A 22587-nucleotide genomic window follows, 5' to 3' on the forward strand; every position below is an offset into this window, starting at 1 on the left:
TAGCTCAGTTGGTAGAGCATCAGACTCTTAATCTCAGGGTCGTGGGTTCGAGCCCCACGTTGGGTGAGTGTCTTTATTTAACATCTACTGAAACCAAAAGGACGTTCTTCCACTTTGGACAGCCGGTCTCCGGTGACTTATCAGGTGGATATTTGTGCTTGTAGGACTGTTCTTTACTGGATGTTAATTTAATTTGTTTAATTGGAAATTGGACGGTACACATGGGTCACATGACTTGCTAATGTTTACTTTATGCTAATAAACAGTATAATTACATAAGTTTATATCAAGCGCAGTCATGGACAATTCAGTGTCTCTAGTTCCAGTTTAGTGGCTCCAGTGTTTCGTCCATTTTAGATCCACACGTACAGAGTAGTTAAAACCAGCTGTTGTGTTGTAAGTGCTGTAGGTTGTGATGTACTGTAGTTGTTCTGTTCTTCCTCAGTAAAATTGATTGAAGTCAGGATTTCCCATTGTGAAGTTTTGCTGGTTGAATGGGGTTAGTGTAGAATTATGTACAAAGATCTAAAGAGCCTGGATGAACAGTTTGGTTAGCTCAGTTGGTTAGCGCGTGGTGCTAATAACGCTAAGGTCATGGGTTTGATCCCTGTACAGGCCACTATCTCTTTTGGACCTAAACTCACAAACAAGTGAGTCTTCTCTAACTAGCAGGTCCTATTGACCTGGGCTTCAAACATTGTCTCTGACAAGTGTGAGATCTTTTTAATAACCCCTCTCATTCACGTCAGAAACATGCCATTATTTCAATTTGCCAAACTTAATTACCAAACTGTAAATGGTTGAATGTGCACACTGCTGGCTACCGGCTTGTTTGGGCAGCACGGTGGCTAAGTGGGTAGCACTGTCACCTTACAGCAAGAAGGTCCCCGGTTCGATCCCCAGGTGGGGAGGTCCGGGTCCTTTCTGTGTGGAGTTTGCATGTCCTCCCCGTGTCTGCGTGAGTTTACTTCGGGTGCTAAAGTTTCCTCCAGCAGTCAAAAGACATGCAAGTGAGACTAAATTGTCCATGACTGTGTTTAATATAACCTTGTGTGAACTGATGAATCTTGTGTAACGAGTAACTACCGTTCCTGTCATGAATGTAATTTTAGATTAAAATATGACGTTAAAATCCCAGTAAACAAACAAACTGGCTCGTTTTTCTTTTCTACAATGTAAGTTCATACCTTCAGGTTCATGTTATTTATGGTCTCTCCATAGATTTCTTCTTCATGTGCTGAAAGACGCCGTTCAGTTAGAGAGAAACAGCTGCAATAATCATTTAAATCCGAGTACTACGCTGAAACACAAATTCTTTCCAAGTGTATGTACATGTGAGATGTAACGTTTCCTGATTGGATGGCGCCACCATCGTCCCTCCTTGTCGCTCTGAAGCAGATGATTTGATGTTTGTGCACCTTTTCAGGAGATCACAAGTCACTAATGATCACACAGAAGTCACTTGATTTTAATAATGTTTGTTTTTGAAATGAGATGTCCAAAAAGATCATGGTAAGGTGTCCAGATAATTTTTGCCACTTAGTGTATCATTATTGCTTAGGAGTTAATATGTGTGTCTACATCACTTCATGGATCTATTCTATTAATATTCATGCACACACACATTACACATTTTCATTTTCAGCATTTAGCAGACGCTTTTATCCAAGGAGACTTACAGTACTGTGACAGCAAATTGTCTAAGCTATTGAGGGTTACAACAGGGCCTAACAGTTGCAACCTGGCAGTGGTGGGACTTAAACAAGCAACCTTTTGATTACTAGTCCAGTACCTTAACCGCTAGGCTACAACTGCCCTATAATACACACACGTCAAATACACACCTTATATACACACCTTATACACACATAATGTGCACACGTAATACACACACCTTATACACACACCTTATACACGTTATACACACGTAATACACACACCTTATATACACACCTTATACACATGTTATACACACGTAATACACACACCTTATACACACACCTTATACACGTTATACACACGTAATACACACACCTTATATACACACCTTATACACATGATATACACACGTAATACACACACCTTAGACACACACCTTATACACATGTTCTACACACGTAATACACACGTAATAGACAGACCTTATATACACACCTTATACACATGTTCTACACACGTAATACACACGTAATAGACAGACCTTATATACACACCTTATACACATGTTATACACACGTAATACACACACCTTTTATACACACCTTATACACACCTTATACACACATTATATGCGCACATAATACACACACGTAATACACACACCTTATAAACACAGGGTGTGTCATGGTATGGGGTTGTGTCAGTACCAGTACCAGGGTGTGTCATGGTATGGGGTGTGTCAGTACCAGTACCAGGGTGTGTCATGGTATGGAGGTGTGTCAGTACCAGTACCAGGGTGTGTCATGGTATGGGGGTGTGACAGTACCAGGGTGTGTCATGGTATGGAGGTGTGTCAGTACCAGTACCAGGGTGTGTCATGGTATGGAGGTGTGTCAGTACCAGTACCAGGGTGTGTCATGGTATGAGGGTGTGTCAGTACCAGTACCAGGGTGTGTCATGGTATGGAGGTGTGTCAGTACCAGTACCAGGGTGTGTCATGGTATGGGGGTGTGACAGTACCAGGGTGTGTCATGGTATGGGGTGTGTCAGTACCAGTACCAGGGTGTGTCATGGTATGGGGTGTGTCAGTACCAGTACCAGGGTGTGTCATGGTATGGAGGTGTGTCAGTACCAGTACCAGGGTGTGTCATGGTATGGGGGTGTGACAGTACCAGGGTGTGTCATGGTATAGGGGTGTGTCAGTACCAGGGTGTGTCATGGTATGGGGGTGTGTCAGTACCAGTACCAGGGTGTGTCATGGTATGGGGGTGTGTCAGTACCAGTACCAGGGTGTGTCATGGTATGGGGGTGTGACAGTACCAGGGTGTGTCATGGTATGGGTGTGTGTCAGTACCAGTACCAGGGTGTGTCATGGTATGGGGGTGTGACAGTACCAGGGTGTGTCATGGTATGGAGGTGTGTCAGTACCAGGGTGTGTCATGGTATGGGAGTGTGTCAGTACCAGTACCAGGGTGTGTCATGGTATGGGGGTGTGTCAGTACCAGTACCAGGGTGTGTCATGGTATGGGAGTGTGTCAGTACCAGGGTGTGTCATGGTATGGGGGGGTGTCAGTACCAGGGTGTGTCATGGTATGGGGATGTGTCAGTACCAGTACCAGAGTGTGTCATGGTATGGGGATGTGTCAGTACCAGTACCAGGGTGTGTCATGGTATGGGGTGTGTCAGTACCAGGGTGTGTCATGGTATGGGGGTGTTTCAGTACCAGTACCAGGGTGTCATGGTATGGGGGGTGTGTCAGTACCAGTACCAGGGTGTGTCATGGTATGGGGTGTGTCAGTAGCAGGGTGTGTCATGGTATGAGGGTGTTTCAGTACCAGGGTGTGTCATGGTATGGGGGTGTGCCAGTACCAGGCTGTGTCATGGTATGGGGGTGTGTCAGTACCAGGGTGTGTCATGGTATGGGGGTGTGTCAGTACCAGTACCAGGGTGTGTCATGGTATGGGGGTGTGCCAGTACCAGGGTGTGTCATGGTATGGGGGTGTGTCAGTACCAGGGTGTGTCATGGTATGGGGGTGTGTTAGTACCAGTACCAGGGTGTGTCATGGTATGGGGGTGTGCCAGTACCAGGGTGTGTCATGGTATGGGGGGGTGCCAGTACCAGTACCAGGGTGTGTCATGGTATGGGGGTGTGCCAGTACCAGGGTGTGTCATGGTATGCGGTGTGTCAGTATCAGTACCAGGGTGTGTCATGGTATGGGGTGTGTCAGTAACAGGGTGTGTCATTGTATGGCGGTGTGTCAGTACCAGGGTGTGTCATGGTGTGGGGGTGTGTCAGTAACAGAGTGTGTCACACACACTTATACCTAGGGTACCCTGTTACCCCCAGGACATGGGGAGAACATGCAAATTTCACCCGGTAATCAAACCCAGGACCCTCCAGAAGCCGTCCCACAGTGGAAATCAAGTCAGTATATGTGCAGTGACATGAATCCAGTCATGCCCATATATGGTAAAGGTAAATTCACTCTGCTCTCTCGGAACGCTGTGACATCACAATGTGGACCTGTGCTCTTCAGGAGCAGCATTTTGATTTTCTCTTCATTTACGATGGCTGCTTCTCTGAGACAGAGGTTTCTCACGGGGCGCCTCCCCGGGCATCCTCCGGGGGCGACCCGGGTCACGGGGGCGGCACGGGGGCCGAGGAAGTGCTCCTGATGGAGGGGTTTCTGTTTAAGAGGACTAGGAGTGTGTTTAAAACCTGGAACAGGTCTGTACACTGATGCTTAGAGTATATATTAGGAATTCTCTCTCTATATATATATATATATATATATATATATATTAGGAATATATATAATTATGAATATTATATATACACAATATTATATTTATACACTCAATATTATATATATATATATATATACGATGTGTTTGATCTCTGCAGGCGGTGGTTCATCATACAGAACAATCAGCTTCTCTACAAGAAGAGGTTTAAGGTAGGTCACATGACTTTACATTATCTAAATCAGCTCTCTCCTGGACTCTGTGAAATACCCATAATGCACCGCAGTCTTACGCCCCTCATAATTCAGGCGCATCACAGCAGAGGTCGACTTCTGTGCCGGGCTGCGCCCCAAACCGCCCCCCGTCGTGTTTACGTCTGGGACGATTTCACCGGCGTTTATATCATCGACTGTATAAATAAGAAGGTTTTATGTTCTATTCCCCCAGCATGACTTCACGGTGCTGGCTGAAGACCTGCAGCACTGTTCGGTCCAGAGCTGCGAGGACGCCGGGCGACGCTTCTGCTTCCACGTGGACACGCCCACAAGGTAAGTCCAGATCTATAATCATCAGAGATAGACAGACAGACAGGTGATCAATAGACAGACAGATAATCAATAGACAGACAGACAGATGATCAATAGACAGATAGATAATCAATAGACAGACAGACAGATGATCAATAGACAGATAGATAGGCAGATGGACAGATAGATAATCAATAGACAGACACAGACAAATATTAGACAAATAGATAGATAGACAGACAGACGGATAGATGATCAATAGACAGGCAATAGATAGATAGACAAGATGATTGATAGACAGACTAACATACTAACAGATAGACAGATAGATAGATGTTCAATAAACAGACAGACAGATAGATGCTAGATAGACAGATGAATAGACAGATAGACAAGAAGATAGATTATAGATAAATAGATAATCAATTAGACAGACAGACAGGTAGATAGACAGACTATTTATTTATCTGTCTATCCATCTGTCTGTCTGAATGTCTGTCTATCTATCTGTTTATCTATCTACTCAATCTGTCTGTCTGTCTGCATCCTATATAATCTGTAACTATCACCGTGTGTGTACAGGAGCTGTACGTTCCAGGCCGACTGTGAGGCAGGTAGACAGGCGTGGATCAGCGCCATTCAGAAACGGACTCAGAGTAAAGAAACAGTCGAGAGCGAGGTGAATTATCATTACCACTATACTCCGCGAGGGGAGGGGTTTGGTTCTCGGCTCTGTAACACCAGTTCAATGTGTCTGAATCAGCAGGAATCAGACGGGTACAAGGACAATTTGAAATCAGACTCCAGTGATACGTTGTCGGACGGGGAGATTCAGTTGGAGGACTCTGACTCTCAGGGACCGCGGGCGTCTTCTGAAGCTCCAGGTAACCTTAACACCACCACATTAGAGTCCGACACTATTAAACTCTAGTGACTATATATTTAACCCTTGGGCTTCGTAGGTGGGATCAGTTCTGGAGAAGTCGTCTGTGATGCTCTCGAGAACAAGGGTGAGTACGCCGAACCTTTATGTAGACCCTTATTTTTGGTCCACATGACACATGGAGCATCACTGGTGATACTTGTGTTGAAGATGCTGAAGGAGAAACCACCAACGGAGAACGTCAAGAGGAGAAGACGACCGACATGAACCCGGACAGCTTTGAGAGCCGATATACCGATGGAGAGCTGCTGGGAAAGGGAGGCTTCGGTTCAGTCTACAAAGGTGACCGTAAGGCGGATGGGAACCAGGTGAGTATCAGTTTGCTGTGTTGATCCTCCCCTGGTTTCTCCCTTGGCTCCAGATACCTGTGACAACCTTCTGAAGAGGCCAAACAAGAGGCCAGGAAGAGCAATCAGTAATAATAATAACATGTCTCTTGTGGGCAGCAGGTAGAAGTTCCATGCGCTGTACCCGAGACAGACGACACCACAGAGGGAACGTCACGTGTGGTTTAGGACGTCTCTGAGCTGCACAAGTGCTATGAGGTTTACAAAACCATTGGATCAGGTAACTGGTACCACTTTCAGTCGTCTCTCTGCCTTTGTGTAACACAGATGTGCATCTTTTAAAACCTGACTTAATATTTTTTTTTAATTCAATCGTTCTTCAGGTGGTTATGCGACGGTCAAGCTAGGCAGGCACATTCAGACTCAAGAGCCAGTGGCCATCAAGATCCTGGAGAAGAAAGAGCTCGGGGTTAGTTTCAGCAAAACCGTCTGTTAAAGACGGATGTGTCTCAGTTTCCAAACGTCTGGTTCTCCTAATTCTGATCTGAAAAGTCATAAAACTGTTCCTGTTTCCTCCCCATTGCAGGATGAGTTGTCTGATTTGAGGATAGAGATTGAAGCCCTGAAGAACCTCAATCATCAGCACGTGTGCCGCTTGTACCAAGTCATGGAGACTGCTGACCAGATCTACATGGTGCTTGAGGTACCATCAGTGGTTGGAAACTATCAGATTTGATTTAATCTCTGGATTTACGATGATTTGCTGCTCACATGACTCGTTCTCTCCTCTAGTTTTGTCCGGGTGGAAATCTGTTTGACCACATCGATAATAACGACAGGTTGTCGGAGGAGGAGACGCGCAGGATCTTCCGTCAGATCGTCTCGGCGCTGGCCTACGTCCACAGCAAGGGATACGCCCACCGTGACCTTAAGCCAGTGCGTCAGCCAAACGATTTCATACTTTGTGCTCTTTCTTTGTTAGTGCTTGTACATGACGTGTTTTATTTTGACTCTCAGGAAAACATGATGCTGGATGAGAAGAACAACATCAAGCTCATCGACTTTGGTCTCTGTGCCAAACCAGAGGTTCGTGTCTCTACTAAGACTGTAGTGTATACTTAAATCAAGCATGCCATTCAGAGAGTCTAGTAAGGTGGTGTGCTTACCCCCATCCATCATGCTTTAATAAAGCCTTGCACACATGGTGTCCACAATTAGTTTCAGTGATCAGTTAGATGAACAGGACGTCACAGAGCCATGCTGGTTCAGTTTGTGTGTTGTGTTGCAGATGTGAGTCAACAGTTGGACCTTCGGTTGATAGAAATCTGTTTTGTTGTAGGGTGGATTGGGTACTGCTCTGATTGAGGGCTGTGGAACCCCTCCCTACTTGGCACCAGAAATCATTGATGATAAACCCTATCTTGGTGCAGAGGTAGGTGTGTGTGTGGGTGTGTCCCCAGGTTATTCCTGATAAACTTCAATTGGAAAGTCTCTAAATCCAAGGTGTTCAGTCCCCTCTGTAGCCCCATTCATGAGTTATTCTATGAGGTCTGGATGAGGGGACTGACCAGGGTAAAGCATGGTTAAAAAAGACAATGAATGTGTGTGTGTGTGTGTGTGTGTGTGTGTGTGTTTTAGGCAGATGTTTGGAGCTTGGGTGTTGTCCTATATGACATGCTGTGTGGCTACCTCCCGTTCGATGGTGACAACTTTGAGGAGCTCCATGAACAAATCACTGTAAGTCTTGGAACTACAATGAAACACCATTGGCATACACGTCTGGTTACGATTATGAAACTAAATCCATTATTTAATGCTCAGCAGCATGTTAAACATACAGTAAAAGTAACAGTAATGGCTTGTGGTGATGTTCTTTGATCAGATGTGATTGTTTTGCTCTGTGTTTCCTCAGAAAGGACATTATGACACTCCTGACTGGCTGTCTCCTGGTTCTGTACTGCTGATTAAGGAAATGCTGCAGGTGTGTGTTTATGGTGTGTTTAATGTGAGCAAAGTGGGTGTGTGTTTCTCTGTGGGCTTCATCACCTGAAGTTCTTGTATCTTGTCCTGTAGGTGGTTTCAGAGCAGCGCATAAAGGTGGAGCATCTGCTGGATCATGAGTGGGTAATGAAGGGGTACAGCAGCCCTGTGGAATGGCACAGCACATGCCCGGTACAACATCCACCCTAGACGTAGTACAGTGGCATGATGGAGATCCACCATACAGAAGATTGTATCTTTATTATCTTACATACTCATATATTTGTGTCTGTGTGTGTGTTTGTGTTCAGACAGTCCAACCAAAGCACCAAGCAGCTGGTGTCTGAGGTACATTTCAGTACTTGTACCTGCATCAACACAGATGCCATTTATTAATATTGACATTCTTGAGCTCCATCTAAAAGAGATTTGTGTGTGTGTGTGTGTACAGTAGAAGTTTGATCAGACCACAGCTACGTATCTTTTGCTCTTGAGAAGGAAGCAGCGCAGTAGTCCAGTGTGTAGCTGAGCGGACGTGTAAGAAATCCAGGTAACATTTCCACAATCAGTGTATTTTACCTGATAAACGCTGCTCTACATGCTCATCTGTCCAAACACTACAGCTTCTGGAATGTTCTTACACCTCTTCTTGTTTTATTTAGCAGGAGACGTCGTCGGTGCGACAAGGAGGGATGATGATGGCGCCATCCAATCAGGACACGCTACATCTCAATTTCACATTTCAGTGATTGTTGCAGGTGTTTCTCTCTAACCCATCCTCTCTCTCTCTCTCTCTTTTACCAGAACGATGCATTTTGGGTATCTGTGTGTGACTGGTTAGAGGAACTCCACTGAGGTGCCGCCCTTGTTGATCCACACAGCTGTATGAGAAGTGTAGAACATGGATGACCAGGATCAACAAGCCTTAAAATGTTATAACATTGAATAAAAAATAAATAAACTCACTGAATATATGAAGGTTTATGGATGTTTATTTTCACATTTCTTCATCATTTTGTGTATGATGTCAGTAATATGAAGTGAAAGAAAGCACAACGTTTCCTGACATGTTACAGAACATTGAACTCAGCAGTGAAGATACAGACCTACTGTCAGCTCACTCAGAGCAGCCTGAAATCGTTACCCTAAAACTTCATCAACTCACATCTCTCAACTCATATTATTTTATTACAATTCTATAAAAAGGCCACAACAGGGCAACATCACAAGGATTTTTTATTTCAACAAGGTCACAAGATCTCGTCCGCTTTTTTCAAACTGGTTCCAATCTGGAGACTAATGCCAAGTTCACACTACACAACTGGATCTCTTGTAATCAGGAGTCTTTAAAGTCGGTGTGTATGTCACCCTACACGACTGATAAATAACCCATAATGTGTTCTATCCAATATTTACACAGTGCTGGGTTGCCAAATAACACATTTTCACCTGCATTCTGCCTTTTCTATCCTGTATACCAAAAACAGTTGACATTGCAAGTCTACAACACGTTACAAAAACACTTGGGACAGAAGAACCATAAACACTCTGTTAATATCATACTGTTTTACTGTAGTAAGAATGAAAGTATGAGCTGATCTTTGTCTCATTGTGTTGCTTTGATGAAGAAAAAGCAGCATCCATGTTTACGGTATGCTTAAACTTTTAGTGGGCATCTAAACCTTAGTAATTTTTTTATAATCGTTTTAGATCTCATAAAACAACATTTAATAGTAACACTTTAAATACTAAAAGGTCTCTTTTCTGTTCTTTCCTCTTCTCTCTAATCTTCATTATTAATGATTTAGTTTTCATTCTATTATGATTTATGAATAGAATTTCGGGGTTACATGAAGAACTATTTTGAATTATTACCCACCCAGTCCTTTACATCCACTTTCTATTGTCAATCCAGCTCAAGCCTACAGTGTATCACAAAAGTGAGTACACCCCTCACATTTCTGCAAATATTTCATTATATCTTTTCATGGGACAACACTATAGACATGAAACTTGGATATAACTTAGAATAGTCAGTGTACAGCTTGTATAGCAGTGTAGATTTACTGTCTTCTGAAAATAACTCAACACACAGCCATTAATGTCTAAATAGCTGGCAACATAAGTGAGTACACCCCACAGTGAACATGTCCAAATTGTGCCCAAATGTGTCGTTGTCCCTCCCTGGTGTCATGTGTCAAGGTCCCAGGTGTAAATGGGGAGCAGGGCTGTTAAATTTGGTGTTTTGGGTACAATTCTCTCATACTGGCCACTGGATATTCAACATGGCACCTCATGGCAAAGAACTCTCTGAGGATGTGAGAAATAGAATTGTTGCTCTCCACAAAGATGGCCTGGGCTATAAGAAGATTGCTAACACCCTGAAACTGAGCTACAGCATGGTGGCCAAGGTCATACAGCGGTTTTCCAGGACAGGTTCCACTCGGAACAGGCTTCGCCAGGGTCGACCAAAGAAGTTGAGTCCACGTGTTCGGCGTCATATCCAGAGGTTGGCTTTAAAAAATAGACACATGAGTGCTGCCAGCATTGCTGCAGAGGTTGAAGACGTGGGAGGTCAGCCTGTCAGTGCTCAGACCATACGCCGCACACTGCATCAACTCGCTCTGCATGGTCGTCATCCCAGAAGGAAGCTGACGCACAAGAAAGCCCGCAAACAGTTTGCTGAAGACAAGCAGTCCAAGAACATGGATTACTGGAATGCCCTGTGGTCTGACGAGACCAAGATAAACTTGTTTGGCTCAGATGGTGTCCAGCATGTGTGGCGGCGCCCTGGTGAGAAGTACCAAGACAACTGTATCTTGCCTACAGTCAAGCATGGTGGTGGTAGCATCATGGTCTTGGGCTGCATGAGTGTTGCTGGCACTGGGGAGCTGCAGTTCATTGAGGGAAACATGAATTCCAACATGTACTGTGACATTCTGAAACAGAGCATGATCCCCTCCCTTCGAAAACTGGGCCTCATGGCAGTTTTCCAACAGGATAACGACCCCAAACACAACCTCCAAGATGACAACTGCCTTGCTGAGGAAGCTGAAGGTAAAGGTGATGGACTAAACCCAATTGAGCACCTGTGGCGCATCCTCAAGTGGAAGGTGGAGGAGTTTAAGGTGTCTAACATCCACCAGCTCCGTGATGTCATCACGGAGGAGTGGAAGAGGATTCCAGTAGCAACCTGTGCAGCTCTGGTGAATTCCATGCCCAGGAGGGTTAAGGCAGTGATAATAATGGTGGTCACACAAAATATTGACACTTTAGGCTCAATTTGGACATGTTCACTGTGGGGTGTACTCACTTATGTTGCCAGCTATTTAGACATTAATGGCTGTGTGTTGAGTTATTTTCAGAAGACAGTAAATCTACACTGCTATACAAGCTGTACACTGACTACTCTTAGTTATATCCAAGTTTCATGTCTATAGTGTTGTCCCATGAAAAGATATAATGAAATATTTGCAGAAATGTGAGGGGTGTACTCACTTTCGTGATACACTGTACATACAAATACATGGACCGTGAGTTTAGACTCGGATGGAATTTACAGTTTAACAAATACATTTATTCATCAATAAAGGAACACTTGGTCACCTCCATGATAAGAAAACAACTGAACTACCACAATAGTATTTATTTATTTTTAAATGTAATTGTAAAACATGTCAGTGCAGTCTGTATTAGGATTTATATGAACTGGGTTTTATGCACTAGAAGATGGTGTAAAGTGTAAAATTAAATGTAAATATGAGTATTTCTTTTATCAAAGGAGTTTAGCTACCACTAATCTGGTCTATAGATAAACACAAAGAACAAAGACTCATGATGATAGAACAATGCAACACTGTTCAGTTCACAGCCCTCCATTCACACCTTCTCATGTACATTCTGGTTGAGGACGGTTCATTATTTGCTAAGTGGAAATCATCTAAAGACTAGAATTTTGGAGTGTACACCTAGAAGTGTTAAAGTAAGAGGCTATTCATCTATGAAAACTTAGCAAACACCATAAAGACCAGGGTAAAATTCTTCCACTTGAAAGTAAAAGTTGTTCTGTGTTTATTAAAGTAGATTAAACTTGAATAAAGAACAAAAACAGATTCAGATCTGAGGTTGGTACATTACACCACATTACATTTGATGATTAATGATCATATTCATACCATCATGTACATTTGATAATTGAAGTAGAACAGTTCTAGTGGATATTAGTAGAAAAAGAAAGTACACATAGCTTTTTCTGTACATGCAGTAGTGGAGTATCATTTTATTTTCTCCTCTGAATGCGCTGGTGTTTTTCAAGACGACTTCAGTCACAATAACGTAACTTCTGTGTGACCGTACTGGTGTCTATTAAAAATGCTGCTTCCAGTAAAACTTCATCCGCACTATAAGCAGCAATATGGGTCATCCTCTTAAGTGAATGCGCTGGTGTGGTGTACTTAAAGAATATTCCTTTCACTAAAGTTCTTTTCAGACAGTGAGCAGTGATACGGTTTCTCTCCTGTGTGAATACGCTGGTGTTTTTGAAGGGTACCATGTTCAGCAAAATTCTTTCCACACTGAGCAGTAATACGACTTCTCTCCTGTGTGAATACGCTGGTGTACTTTAAGGGCACTACTTTGAGTAAAACTCTTTCCACACTCAGTGCAGTGATACGGTTTCTCTCCTGTGTAATACGCTGGTGTTTTTGAAGGGTACCATGTTCAGCAAAACTCTTTCCACACTCTGAGCAGTAATACGACTTCTCTCCTGTGTGAATACGCTGGTGTACTTTAAGGGCACTACTTTGAGTAAAACTCTTTCCACACTCAGTGCAGTTATACAGTTTCTCTCCTGTGTGAATACGCTGGTGTTTTTGAAGGGTACTATGTTCAGCAAAACTTTTTCCACACTCTAAGCAGTAATACGGTTTCTCTCCTGTGTGAATACGCTGGTGTTTTTGAAGGGTACCATGTTCAGCAAAACTGTTTCCACACTCTGAGCAGTAATATGGTTTCTCTCCTGTGTGAATACGCTGGTGTTTTTGAGGGTCACTCTGTTGAGCAAAACTCTTTCCACACTCTGAGCAGTGATATGGTTTCTCTCCTGTGTGAACACGCTGGTGTACTTTAAGAGCATTACTTTGAGCAAAACTGTTCCCACACTCTGAGCAGTGATACGGCTTCTCTCCTGTATGAATGCGTTGGTGTTGTTTGAGATGATTCTGCATAATAAAATTCTTCCCACACTCTGAGCAGTGATATGACTTCTCTCCTGTGTGAATGCGCTGGTGTTGTTTGAGATTACTCTGCGTAGTAAAACTCGTCCCACACTCTGAGCAGTGATATGGCTTCTCTCCTGTGTGAATGTGCTGGTGTTGTTGGAGATTACCCTGTGTAGTACAACTCTTCCCACACTCTGAGCAGTGATATGGCTTCTCTCCTGTGTGAATGCGCTGGTGTTGTTGGAGATTACTCTGTGTAGTAAAACTCTTCCCACACTCTGAGCAGTGATGAAAGTTCTTCATGTTTATGCTTTGATAAGACTGTAGAAACTGTTTCCTTGGAAAGCAACAGAAACGAAGAAACAAGTCGATTAATTAGAATTACTTTTACTACATTAATACCACAATAATATTGTGGTAAACTCATCATCTAGTAATAAAAACATTAAATTCACTTCACGTCTAAGTGAGAATCTGAATTCAAAGAACATCAGGATAAAATACTTATAAATACTGCAGATATTAATAAGTAAATAACTATAAATAACTTGATATAAATAAAGATATAAGAGATCTGACTTTCTCAACATCAGTCCTGCACCAAGCAAATCTAATTCAGTTCATGACAGGACTAATAATTAGCTCACAAGTGTAAATCTTTGGTGTGCTGGGAGTAAAAAAGGCTTAATAAATCACCACAATTATGAGCATAAAGCTATTTTAAACAGTCTGAATATATTAACCTGATAATATTAAATAACATAATAAAATAAAAATAACAACAAATGCAAAATAAATGTAAAAGAAACAAACAAGAAAACCCTTTACCTTCCTGTTAGAATCCTGGCAGCCACTTTAACAAAGCTGGTGTCTCCAGCAGGTCGTTTCTAATGAAGAACGTGCAGAAGATCCTTCTTACCAAGTGACTCAGCTACAGGTCTAGAGTTTAGTCCTTAAATAGAGCTGAGGACAAAGACCCAAGACGAGTTAAAAACTCTGCATTGGTCAATCATCAGCCAACCATTCACACCTTCTTGTGTGAAGTACTAGCTCATTATCTATGGAATGTGTGCAAATGAAGTAGATGGAGCCACAAAGCATGATGGGTGAAGTCAAACTACACCTATTTATCTCAGCAGAGAAGTTATTTACATTTAATCCTAAACACAAACAAGGAATTGAAAGGCTATTCTGTAAAGTGAAATGACATGAACTTAGATAAAGCTTTTATGATAAGAATGTAAGTCATGTAAAATGCTGTATGTATATTTGTGTGAATTAGTTTCTACTGTATATGAGGAACAATGAGAAAACTATAAGAGGAAACACCCACCTATAGATTTATCTGTATTTATGGTGTAGAAATATTTACTGTGTAATTGTGTGTCTTTGTTCACATGCTAAAACTAGCAGACCTTGTTCATAGGTATATGAGCGCAAATCCTCATTAAAAACATTTTGTACGGTTTGCAATGAAAGATTTTAGACAGCCGTGACACATTTTGAAAGTAGCCCAATTTTCAACCATGACTTAATTTTTAAACAAGCCCAATTTGGCGGGAAATTCGCAAGTTGCCAGGTTCAGCAAAATTATCCAGCCTAATGTCTGGTCTAAAATCAACCCTGAAGCTGAAACTAGCCCAGAATCCAGGGTGTCACAGATATTGGTGAAATGGCAAATGATCGATCAGTACTACTAGTGAATCTTATATTATTAATAATATACTTTCATTTGACATTTCCATTGATACTTTTTTTGTGATGTATTTTGTTTACATTGGTATTACAGCTAGTAATATTTTATCATTAAACTATTAGTCATTTTATTGATTTTTATAATCGTTTTAGAGCATATAAAAGAACATTTAATAGTAAATCTTTAAATACTAAAAACTCTGAATTTCACTTCTACTCTTTTCTGTTCTTTCCTCTACAATATTCATCATTAACTAATGATTTATGAATAGAATTTCAGGTTACATGAAGAACTATTTTAAATTAGGCAGATGCTATCTGCACACAGTTTGCACCCTGGTGTAAATTCTATTTACACCCAGGTTAATTTACACCATGTTTTATGGTACTGATCACATGGTCTATGCTAAAAGTTTTATGCATATTTAAACACTGTTTTTTGGTACACTTAGACTTTATAGTTTAGGCCTTTTATATTGTCACATCTCTACAATTTATTTAGAAATGATACATCAGAATGGCTTGATATTGTAACCTACATGTTGTGTACTATCATTATAAAGTGGAATTGTTCTGTGAAAACAAGAGAATTCATTTTGATAACAATAACAATTCATGTTATCAAGATTATTCCATTTAATAACAATCTAAATGAAAACGGGAATGAGCTTAGATTATATTTTAGTTGACTTTAAATTAAGGTCAAATCATAATGTCCAGTTGTTACCAAACCTTTTATCTTAAACCCTGAAATTCTATCCTAAATAGTTCCGCCAGGCGCTTTTACCGTAATGTTTAGTATACGCACATCTTCACAAACAATGTGGGAGCTGATTTGACTGAGCATTTTGAAGTGGAGGCTTGACCGCAGAAGTAAATCAAACAGTTCACAGACACACAAGTGCACAGTAAATATTTCTACACCATAAATACAGATAAATCTATAGGTGGGTGTTTCCTCTTATAGTTTTCTTATTGTTCCTCATATACAGTAGAAACTAATTCACACAAATATACATACAGCATTTTACATGACTTAGATTCTTATCATAAAAGCTTTATCTAAGTTCATGTCATTTCACTTTACAGAATAGCCTTTCAATTCCTTGTTTGTGTTTAGGATTAAATGTAAATAACTTCTCTGCTGAGATAAATAGGTGTAGTTTGACTTCACCCATCATGCTTTGTGGCTGCATCTAGTTCATTTGCAGATGTTCCATAGATAATGAGCTAGTACTTCACACAAGAAGGTGTGAATAGTTGGCTGATGATTGACCAATGCAGAGTTTTTAACTGGTCTTGGGTCTTTGTCCTCAGCTCTATTTAAGGACTAAACTCTAGACTTGTAGCTGAGTCACCTGGTAAGAAGGATCTTCTGCACGTTCTTCATTAGAAACGACCTGCTGGAGACACCAGCTTTGTTAAAGTGGCTGCTAGGATTCTAACAGGAAGGTAAAGGGTTTTTCATATTTATATTTTGTTTCTTTTACATTTATGTTGCATTTGTTGTTGTTTTTATTTTATTATGTTATTTAATATTATCAGGTTAATATATTCAGACTGTTTAAAATAGCTTTATGCTCATAATTGTGGTGATTTATGAAGCTTTTTTTACTCCCAGCACACCAAAGATTTACACTTGTGAGCTAATTATTAGTCCTGTCATGAACTGGATTAGATTTGCTTGGTGCAGGACTGATGTTGAGAAAGTCAGATCTCTTATATCTTTATTTATATCAAGTTATTTATAGTTATTTAATTATTAATATCTGCAGTATTTATAAGTATTTTATCCTGATGTTCTTTGAATTCAGATTCTCACTTAGACATGAAGTGAATTTAATGTTTTTATTACTAGATGATGAGTTTAATATTATTGTGGTATTAATGTAGTAAAAGTAATTCTAATTAATTGACTTCGTTTCTGTTGCTTTCCAAGGAAACAGTTTCTACAGTCTTATCAAAGCATAAACATGAAGAACTTTCATCACTGCTCAGAGTGTGGGAAGAGTTTTACTAAGCAGAGTAATCTCCAACAACACCAGCGTGTTCACACAGGAGAGAAACCATATAACTGCTCAGAGTGTGGAAAGAGTTTTGCTCAACAGGGTACCCTTCAAAAACACCAGCGCATTCACACAGGAGAGAAGCCATTTCAGTGCTCAGAGTGTGGAAGCAGTTTTTCTCGTCAGAGTACGCTCCAAAGACACCAGCACATTCACACAGGAGAGAAGCCATTTCAGTGCTCGGACTGTGAAAAGAGTTTTACTCAAAGCAGTAACCTTAAATCACACCAGCGTATTCACACAGGAGAGAAACCGTATTACTGCTCAGAGTGTGGGAGGAGTTTTTCTTACAGTAATGCTCTTAAAGTACACCAGCGTATTCACACTGGAGAAAAGCCACATCACTGCTCAGAGTGTGGAAAGAGTTTCATTCAAAGTTGTGACCTTAAAGTACACCAGCGTGTTCACACTGGAGAGAAGCCCTATCACTGCTCAGAGTGTGGAAAGGGTTTTATTCAAAGAAGTGACCTTAAAGTACACCAGCGTGTTCACACTGGAGAGAAGCCGTATCACTGCTTAGAGTGTGGAAAGAGTTTTGCTCAACAGAATAACCTTCAAAAACACCAGCGTATTCACACAGGAGAGAAACCATATTACTGCTCAGAGTGTGGAAAGAGTTTTGCTGAACATGGTACCCTTCAAAAACACCAGCGTATTCACACAGGAGAGAAACCATATAACTGCACTGAGTGTGGAAAGAGTTTTGCTGAACATAGTACCCTTCAAAACCACCAGCGTATTCACACAGGAGAGAAACCGTATAACTTCACTGAGTGTGGAAAAAGTTTTACTCAAAGTAGTGCCCTTAAAGTACACCAGCGCATTCACACAGGAGAGAAACCGTATCACTGCTTAGAGTGTGGAAAGAGTTTTACTCAAAGTAGCGTCCTTACAGTACACCAGCGTATTCACACAGGAGAGAAGCCGTATCACTGCTCAGAGTGTGGAAAGATTTTTGCTCATGAAAATAATCTCAAACGGCATCAGCGTATTCACATAGAGAAACTACATCACTGTTAAGAGTGTGGGAAGTTTTTTGCTCATGAAAATAATCTCAAACAGCATCAGCGTATTCACATAGAGAAACTACATCACTGTTAAGAGTGTGGGAAGTATTTTGCTCATGAAAATAATCTCAAACGGCATCAGCGTATTCACATAGAAAAACTTCATCACTGTTAAGAGTGTGGAAAGATTTTTGCTCATGAAAATAATCTCAAACGGCATCAGCGTATTCACATAGAGAAACTACATCACTGTTAAGAGTGTGGGAAGTATTTTATTGCACATTATGTTCTCCAACAACACCAGAACATTCACACAGGAGAGAGGTCGTATCACTGTTTACTGTCTGAAAAGAACTTTAGTGAAAGGAATATCCTTTAAGTACACCACACCAGCGCATTCACATAAGAGGATGACCCATATTGCTGCTTAAAGTGCGGATGAAGTTTTACTGGAAGCAGCATTTTTAATAGTTTTTGTGACTGGAGTCGTCTTGAAAAACACCATCGCATTCAGAGGAGAAAATAAAATGATACTCCACTACTGCATGTACAGAAAAAGCTATGTGTACTTTCTTTTCTACTAATATACACTAGAACTGTTCTACTTCAATTATCAAATGTACATGATGGTATGAATATGATCATTAATCTTTAAATGTAATGTGGTGTAATGTACCAACCTCAGATCTGAATCTGTTTTTATTCATTATTCAAGTTTAATCTACTTTAATAAACACAGAACAACTTTTACTTTCAAGTGGAAGAATTTTACCCTGGTCTTTATGGTGTTTGCATAAATTCTTCATATTATGAATGCTAAGTTTTCATAAATGAATAGCCTCTTACTTTAACACTTCTAGATCTACACTCCAAAATTCTAGTCTTTAGATGATTTCCACTTAGCAAATAATGAACCGTCCTCCACCAGAATGTACATGAGAAGGTGTGAATGGAAGGCTGTGGACTGAACAGTGTTGCATTGTTCTATCATCATGAGTCTTTGTTCTTTGTGTTTATCTATAGACCAAACTAGCATACCTGTCAAGTCTCCCGTTTCGGCCGGGAAACTACCGTATTTTACCCCTCTTTCCCGCCGTCCTCGCGTATTAGTATTTTCCCGTAAATTTCCCGTATTATTTTATTGTGGTATCTTCAATCATCACATCCAAATATAATATATTTAAGTGTCTTTATTATTAACCAACAAATCTCAGATAAGCAATAAAGTCATGTGCAAACTCTCAGAATGGTAACTTTCTTCTGACCCTGCTTTAACCGCACCACAACAATAACAAAAGGTAACAGTGCCTGCCACAGGTTCAGCTCCCCATTACAGGTAAGTATTTTTATGTTTCCTTTACACAATACTACAATTATAATTTAAAAAACATTCCTGTGCCTCTCCAAACTGAAATGTCACTAACCTCGCGAGAACTGCCACCCAGACTGCTGCAAGTGGCAGTTCTCACGAGGTCAGTGCAGACAGCGGGAACAAACCTGGAACAGGGAGAGATGGATGGATGCAAGGAGAGAGAGGGCATTCCTGCCAAAAAAGTAAAGACTGCATGCAAATATCTAAATGGGACATCGAATTTACCTTTCTAAAGAGGAGCAGGATGGGGCAGAGTTATGCATTCTGTAAGGTTTGTAACTGTGTTTTCATTTAGGCTGTATTATAAGAATTACATATGTAGGAATGTCCACAGCATTTCAGTGTCAACAAAGGTAGGCCTATCAGATTCTGATCATCTAATTGTAGTTTGTAAGTGGTTCACAGGTGGTTATTTTAGATTTCTTGTAAACCTGTCTTAAAATGTAAGGGATACTGAACCTCGGTTGGGCTGGTGGGACGGCTCGAAGCGCGCGGCGGAAAATGTCCCTTATTTTTAAATCCAAAACTTGACAGGTATGAATTAGTGGTAGCTAAACTCCTTTGTTAAAAGAAATACTCATATTTACGTTTAATAATCCCACCATCTTCTAGTGCATAAAACCCAGTTCATATAAATCCTAGTGAAGAAAAGGTTGAATCCAGATGATTTGTTGTGGTGTTTTTGTACCAAATGCATCTTCTCCATCTAGTGGTGCTAGAAATAAATTACAGCTTGTTGCTTAAGCACAGATTTGTGACTTTATTATTATTATTTTATTTTTATAATTATTAATTGTTGCCGTGGTGTTTGTTGTAATAAAAAAACTCCTCATATTTTAAAGTGTAAAACCATAAACAGCGCCGTCTACAAAGGTGAATCCTCTTGTGCTTATAGACTAGTTGGTTTGTAGTGTTATGTTTAAGCTTCTACTGGTGTGAATGTGTTGGAAAACAAAACATGACATTAGAGAAACTGCTTAGAAGAACGTCTAGGACTGACTGTAGTCCTCTCTAAAGCTACCTGAGCAGTGTTGGGGTAGTTACTCAAAAAAGTAATCCATTACTCATTACTTATTACTTAACTAAAATTGTAATGGGATTACTTTACTCATTACATCCTGGAACATGTCATCTCGTTCCTCATTACTTTACTTTCACGTTACATTCTAAAACCCAAACAAATACTGTATACTGGAATCACATCTACAAACAAATTCCATTTATTTACTTTATTTATTTAGTTTCAGAAAAATCCTCTCTTGTACAGAGATGTGCCTGTGTTTGTTTCTGCTTTAAAACATACACGCCATGAACCAATCAGATTTAACATCATTAAACAAGTTTATTCATTAATTATTCATCCTTATACTAGAGGAGCGACTCTGTTCCCTTATTTCATTTCAAAAGTGTCGTTCAATAGAATCGGTTCGTTCAGAAACGACTCATCACAGTAACTGTAATGTCATTACAAATATGTAACTGTAACGCGTTACATTACTTCGTTAGAGATAAAAAGTAATCACGTGACTGTACCCCGTTCCCCCCAACACTGTAGCTGAGAGATACAGGGCTAATGGAGATGTTTTACTGCTAAGCTGCTGTTCAACTCCAGTCCAGTTGGTGGCGCTGGTGCGTCTTAAGTTGTTCTGCCAACCGCCATTAAACATCATAAGAAGAACAAGAAGCTGCTGTGTTTGTACTGTAGAGCCTCATCTGTAAGTAAAATATGTATTTAATTATAACCCTTATATTTCATTATAACCACATTCTAATTAATAATAAAACTAGAGTTTATAATAAAACATCACTGTGAGGATTTGAGGAGCTTTAACTCCAGTTTTATTTAAACAAACAAACTATTAGCTGCTCCGCTAACTGTTAGCATCACACATGATTCAGTACTGATGAACCGATTCATTGAACCGATGAATCAGTGGATTGTAACGGATTCAGAGTTTATTCATTATTAAATCTAACATTTTGATATAAACGCGTCACATTTTCAGCTTTGTTTACAGTGTGTAATGTTTGATAGAAACAGCGAGTTCTTGTAGCTTTGTTTACAGGTTGTTTTACAGGTTTATAGTAAAAGTTAAAAGTATTAGTACAGCACTGTTATTGGGAGTGGATGAGAAACTAGATGTAAAGAACATCAGACTTCATCATTTCACTTTGGGCCACAAAACCACTTCCACCAAACTCAAAGGGTTGTTTCCCAGACAGGGATTAAGGCTTATAGTCCAGGACTACATTTAGCTTTAAATAGAGAATCTCCATTCAAAATGCTGTGTAGTCTAGGACTAGGCTTAATCCCTGTCTGTGAAACCAACCCAAAATGTTCTATTAGAAGTCTTTTCTGTCTGATGCTGCTCAGTCCCACAATAGTTTCAACATTTTCACTCTGTTTACAGCCTCACAGCATTAAAAATAAACAGTTAAAACAGTCTGAAAGAGTATTCCTGGATTTCTCTTTAATAGGGAATAAAGTACATTTGTCTATCTGTCTGTCTGTCTGTCAGATCTTTTAATAATGCAGTCAGCAGAAGAGGGACACGTCACCCCCATAGATCTACAAAATGAAGGATTCCAAGAGAAACTAATAAAGAAGGAGGAGGAAGAAGATGGAAGTTACTTCTGTAAGTAAATGTGGAGCAATTTGCCATGTTAGTACAGTACAGTGTGGTTAGTATAGTAGAAATAATAAGAGAATGTGGATAGTGGGATTAGAACCTGTACTTTACCGTACTGTCCTGTGGAGAAGTGCTGATACTTCCAGTCTGGATTAAATCTAAGTAGTATTTATTTGTGGTAACTAAACCCACAACCTTCAGTTTCCTCCAGTTGTTGAGTTTCTTCTTCACATATTGATGAATTTCAGGTGAAGGATCTTTAATCCCTGTGGAACACGTCACCTCTGAGGAACACCTCACCCCAGAGGAGCAACAGTGTGGAGGTTTCCAGATGAAGCCTGTAAAGAAGGAAGAAGCTGAAGATAAAGATGAACTCAGTAAGATATTTTTTATCTTGAGTAAATTAAGATTTGGATTGAATAGAATCAGAGGAACCTGGGATGAAGCATCATACAGT

The 22587-nt window shown here is 40.5% G+C and overlaps 1 protein-coding gene and 1 long non-coding RNA gene across 2 annotated transcripts in view; both read left to right on the forward strand.

Annotated features, from left to right (window-relative positions):
• Nucleotides 1-4175: 4175 nt before the first annotated feature.
• LOC134326273 (zinc finger protein 850-like) overlaps nt 4176-22587 on the forward strand; it is a gene marked incomplete at its 3' end in the record, with an annotated part of 57503 nt that continues 39091 nt past the window's right edge. Inside the window, exons 1-15 of the mRNA XM_063008441.1 lie at nt 4176-4325; nt 4852-4952; nt 5514-5815; nt 5894-5941; nt 6025-6182; nt 6324-6378; nt 6545-6630; nt 6748-6864; nt 6954-7097; nt 7179-7247; nt 7501-7593; nt 7800-7898; nt 8074-8142; nt 8235-8296; nt 8453-8489. Of these exons, the coding sequence (XP_062864511.1) occupies nt 4176-4325; nt 4852-4952; nt 5514-5815; nt 5894-5941; nt 6025-6182; nt 6324-6378; nt 6545-6630; nt 6748-6864; nt 6954-7097; nt 7179-7247; nt 7501-7593; nt 7800-7898; nt 8074-8142; nt 8235-8296; nt 8453-8489 (1590 nt within the window). The remainder of the gene's footprint in view (nt 4326-4851; nt 4953-5513; nt 5816-5893; nt 5942-6024; nt 6183-6323; nt 6379-6544; nt 6631-6747; nt 6865-6953; nt 7098-7178; nt 7248-7500; nt 7594-7799; nt 7899-8073; nt 8143-8234; nt 8297-8452; nt 8490-22587) is intronic.
• On the forward strand, nt 8514-9115 carry LOC134327133 (uncharacterized). Its single transcript, XR_010014675.1, has 2 exons — nt 8514-8691; nt 8804-9115. It is a non-coding gene; the product is annotated as an uncharacterized LOC134327133 (long non-coding RNA).

The sequence above is a fragment of the Trichomycterus rosablanca genome, chromosome 14, assembly GCF_030014385.1.
Source record: "Trichomycterus rosablanca isolate fTriRos1 chromosome 14, fTriRos1.hap1, whole genome shotgun sequence".
Lineage (NCBI taxonomy): Eukaryota > Metazoa > Chordata > Actinopteri > Siluriformes > Trichomycteridae > Trichomycterus > Trichomycterus rosablanca.